Source organism: Otolemur garnettii, unplaced genomic scaffold, assembly GCF_000181295.1.
Source record: "Otolemur garnettii isolate 467f Iridium unplaced genomic scaffold, OtoGar3 scaffold00027, whole genome shotgun sequence".
Classification (NCBI taxonomy): domain Eukaryota; kingdom Metazoa; phylum Chordata; class Mammalia; order Primates; family Galagidae; genus Otolemur; species Otolemur garnettii.
Window position 1 is genome coordinate 13,681,865 of NW_003852422.1, and position 5,258 is coordinate 13,687,122.

Consider the following 5,258-nt stretch of genomic DNA (forward strand, 5'->3'; position numbering starts at 1 on the left):
GGTGTACGTGGCTGGCGCCTTAGCTGGTTGAGCTATAGGCGCTGAGCCTATTTTTTTCTTTTAAGTGAATAAATGAGAACCACGTCTAAAACACTGACAAAAAGCAAAACTCATGTGAATCTTCTCAAAAAATTTCCTCAGAACAAATCTAAGATAATAGAAAGAATTCCTAAGACTTTGAAATAAAAATATGCAACATTTAAAAGATATCACAGGTTAAATTTATTCTTGGATAGTAATAGAGAATAGATAGAGGGGCACAGAATATCATGCTAAAATTCTTATGTGCTTTGTTAGACATAACCCTGAGTATTAGGTAACTTGATTACAAAATTCTTTTTTGCATTAGCTTTATTAATTTGCATTAATTCCTGTATTTCTTTTCATATTTTATTGGTTCCAAAATGCACATCTTTTTTACATTTAACATCTCTGGAACAAAACTGTGTCTTATAGTTAAAATTATCCTAGGATTGTATTAGAGCTTTATTAACCACATTTTTGCTTCTTAATACACTGAAAATATGAGTAAATTAATTATATTTGTGGGATTTGATAACAAGATTGCTATCCTAATCTCTAAGAGCACTTACTTTGTTCATAGTCATAATTTAACACATTTGTCTAAAAGAGCCAGACAGTAAATATTTATTTATTTATTTATTTCTATTGTTTCAGATTGAGGGTACAAAGATTGGGTTACAATGTTTGCATGTGTTGGATAAAGTCACTCTTATAATTTTGTCCTGCTCCCAAGAGGTGTGACATACACCCTACCACTGTGCCCATTAAGTAGAGAAGACTCATCCCTCCCATTCTCTCATTCCCCTGTCCCCCTCTTTGAATTGATTGTTGAGTTTTTTCTTGTATGGGTATATATTAGATCATCTACTGGCTTCATATTAGGATTGAGCACATTGGACTCTTGCTTTTTTATTCCTGCAATACTTTATTCAGATACTTTACCAGGTTAATACAAAAGATGTAAAATCTCCATCTTTTTTAATAGACAGTAAATGTTTTAGGCTGGTGGGGCCTTATGGAGTCTACTCTAGATTGTTAACTCTGTCATTGAAGGGCAAGGTAGATAGCACATAAATGAATGGGACCATGTTCCAATAGAACAATATAGGTATTTCTAAAAACAGGCCACCAGCATATAAGCTGTAGTTTGCCAGCTTCTGCACCAGTTTAAGTATTCTCTGAAGAGTATTTATACTTTTTGTATTCCCAGTTCCATATAAATAAGCCACAAAAATATGTTGAATGAATAAATGGATATTACCATGGGGGAGGATCAGGATGGAGTCACTAAACCACGTACACTGAACGGTGTACATTTCACCGTCTTCATTTTCATGATTTAAAAGCCTTCAGTGTTTATGATGAATACTTGTAAGTACAAACAGAGTGATGATGTATGATGGCAAAACACTCTTGAAAATATAAAATAGCTCATTTTATGCTTGTAAAAGAGGACTTTTGGTTGGAAGTCCTAACTCTTAGGTCCTAACTCTTAGCCTTGGCCACAAAAAGGAGAACTGGTCCAGTTTTAATAGTAATAGCATTTTGTCCAAATTCTAATTGTTTCTAGTAGTTTTCTAAGCATTCTTTCTACTATTCTTTCACCATTTTACCTTTCTCTCTATTTTTAATCTGTCTTACCTCGTTTTCAGATGCTGAACACAGTGCTTTCCATGTATGTTGTATATAGCACCCATAGTAGTCTACTCAAGAAACAAGGACTGCCTCTTATAAATCAAATTGTAAGCTGGGCAACATTAGGTAAGAAGCCACTCAAACCAAACGAGGTAATTTTACATCAACTTAGTTGTCATAAAACAATCCATTTATGTCTGTATTATTATTCTTGAAAGAAACAATTATGTTGCAAAAAAAATAATAACCAGCTATCATTTCTATCTCTTGCTAGAATTTGATTAAGAGAATTAGAACTCATACCATTACAATAAAGAAATCTACTAAAGGTTTCTAAGAATTTGTTGGTTTTCTTTTCTTTTTTTCTTTATTTTTTGAGATAGAGTCTAACTCTCTCATTTTGGGTAGAGTGCTATGGCATCATAGCTCACAGCAACCTTAAAATCTTGGGCTTAAGCAATCCTCTTGCCTCAACCTCCTGAGTAGCTGGGACCGCCACCCTGGCTACTTTTTTTATTTTTAGTAGAGACAGAATCTCGCTCTTGCTCAGGCTGGTCTCCAACTCTTGAGCTCAATTTGGCCTCCCAGAGTGCTAAGATTACAGGCATGGGACACCATGCCTGGCCGGTGTTGTTTTTCTTTTATTAGTATGTTTCTATAATTTATCTTTGCAACTCTTCTAATTTTTTATTGATACATAATTGTATATAGTTGTGTGAGGCATGGAGATCTTTTTATACATGCAATGTTTAGTGACGGAGTCAGGATAATTGAGATATTCATTACATCAAACATTTGTCATCTCTTTGTGTTGGGAAGATTATGTTCCAAATCTTCTATTAATACACATTTTTAAAATATAAAATAAATTATTGTTAGCTGTAATCACCCTGCAGTGCTATCAAACACTAATAACTTATTCCTTCTATGCAACTATATATATTTATGATTACCAAACAGCTACTTTTATTGTAACATCTACAGTGCCAAACAAAAAAAGGATTTTTTTTTGTTTTTTTATGGTTACCAACATCTAACTATATTTTTGTACCTATTAACTAACCCCTCTTCATTCACACCCAACCCCACCCACCAAACCCCCTTCTAACCTCTTGGTGTCTATTCTTCTACTCTCTAGTCTCCAGGAGATCAACTGTTTAAGCTCCTTATACTTATGTATAAGAACATATGATACTTGTCTTTCTGTGCCTGGCTTTTTTCACTTAACGTAATGACCTCCAACTCCATCTATTAATATGTGGTTGCAAGTGACATGATTTCATTCTTTTTTATGGTAGAGTAGTATTCTACTGTGTATATACTGCATTTCTTTATCCGTTTATCTGTACATGTCTGAAAGTCAAGCTACTTGTCTAAGGGTATTAGAAGTATAATTTGCATAGTCTTAAATCTTGCAGTGCCTAGGCTTTGAATGAAAATACAATTTTTTTTTTTAGCCAGTCCTCTTGCTCAGCCAGAAATGAATTTGTCTTTACATTTAACTTATAAAATGTTGATTAGTAATATAACATCAGCTAACAGTTACTCTGCACTATGCCAGGCACTATGCACAGGCCATATTTTATAGATGAAATTGCATTTGAACCTCAGAACATTTTTCTAATGTAATCTCTATTTGACATATGGATAAACCCATAGATGGGTTCACAAACTTGTCCTGCAGTTAACCAATTGATAAGTAACTCACCTGAGATTCCCTCTCAAGTCATCTTTCTCCACAGTGACAACAGCAGGGCTGCAGACTGATCTGGTCCTGGTATGAACAGGGCCTCATAGCCTTGCCACCTGAGTTCTGTCTCCTGTACCATTCTACCTACCTACTTGACCCCTACTTGTGGAAAAATTGTCTTATATGAAACTTGTCCCTGGTGCCAAAAGGTTGGGGACCACTGCTGTGGAGCTCTGGGGGATTAGGAGGTTAAGCACATTTCCTTCCCATAATAGAGATGAGCGGGTTTATATTTTGCTGGCCTACCCTGTTCACTTGCCCTTCCTCCACTGAGGGGTAGTTGCTTTCAGTATCCTGCTCTCAGATTACCTTGTTCATTAAGATTGTTCTTATTACAACTCTCATGCATGGGGAAGTCATTTTCTCTTGTTTCTAATTTTCCAAGTGGCACACTGTATTTATGAATGCTTACTTTACAGTAGGAAAATGTGGAGGAGGAAGGAAATAGGAAAAATCAGATTCTGGAGAGTAAGTTGTCTTTGAACGAAGATATAAATGCCTGATTAAAGAAGAGTTTCTGAATCTTGAGTGATCTTTTTTATTTCATTAGAAAATAACAGAATATTCATTTAGGAGTTAAATTACTGCAGTGATCCAGGTTGAATATAAATTAAGAAAATCTGTGTTATTTAAAACAAAAATATAGTTAAAACAATGAAATATAATTTTAATTAAAAATGTAAAGTTTCTGATTTCTTACAGAAATGATTAGGCAAATATATCCTCCCTCATATTAAGATCATACAAACAATAACTGCTGTAAATGATAATAGATTGTTCAGATCTTCTAATCTAACATTTTTTGTGTCTTTCGTGCTAACAGATGACTTGGCTTTGCTTTCTTGCAGCATCTTCCTTAGTTGTTCCACTCCTGAGTTCTCCAGTTATCTTTCAGCGATTGTTCAGCATACTTCTTTCCTTGATGTCAACCTACCTACTTCTAAGCACAGGGTATACTTTTGAAAAATTTTATTTTTATAGCAGTAAGTTTTAAATGATATATTGAAATTTTCTCTGTTAGTATTTAACTTCTGGAAATGGAAATCGTTTTGTAAATCTTGAGGAATAAATTATAAATATTTTCTACTCTGTGAGAACTGCATGCGACTTGATCTGTAATCTTCTGTTTTGTTTTCCTTGTCAGTTTTGTAGTATTGTACTGTCTGTTGTCTTTGTCTTTCTATTTCCTGAAGTTGCTAAATGTTGCTTTAACTTTAGTGTTAGAGAATTCTGGTTGATTATGGAGGAATTTTCAGTCTTAATGAATTTTATTTTTTGTTATATTCCTTCCATGCATTTAAATTGTGCTTTGATTTGTCCATTCTTTTTTGAATATAATATTTTATTTTTATTCTTATATGTATTGTAGTCCAAATATTCCTTTGATTCAGGAAAATTTCAGGGTATTTCTCCAAAAGTTAAATAATCTATTTTTATTTAAGATTAAAATTTTCTTAAAATATCTAGCGGCTTAATTTAGGATGAATCCTGAAACAATTTCTAGAACTCACTGAAGACAGTGATATACTCTCTCCATTTACTATGGAGAAAACAATTTTTTCCTTTTGAATTTTATTTTATTCTTATTTAAATTCTTATGAGGGTAAGAAATGTGCACATTATAACAGACACATTTAATAAACACAATTCATTGTTTCAATTTTGGCCCAGTTTGATCAAATTTAGATTAAATATAGGGCTTCACCATCATGCTGTCGATGAATTATGTATAGTTAGTGATTCTGTAAAGCTATTTTGGGTCCAAGGCTTGGGAAACTTAGTTGTTCTAATTTAGGATTAGAGAGATATTCTCAAATTATTTTCATAGTAGATGCTAATATCCTAAGTG

The 5,258-nt window shown here is 33.4% G+C and overlaps 1 protein-coding gene across 1 annotated transcript in view; it reads left to right on the plus strand.

Moving 5' to 3' along the window:
- The window catches only part of PIGN (phosphatidylinositol glycan anchor biosynthesis class N), a 100,917-nt gene that overhangs the window by 69,313 nt on the left and 26,346 nt on the right, over nucleotides 1–5,258 (plus strand). The window contains exons 21-22 of the mRNA XM_023512401.1: nucleotides 1,677–1,785; nucleotides 4,258–4,360. Coding sequence (XP_023368169.1) covers nucleotides 1,677–1,785; nucleotides 4,258–4,360 — 212 coding nt within the window. The remainder of the gene's footprint in view (nucleotides 1–1,676; nucleotides 1,786–4,257; nucleotides 4,361–5,258) is intronic.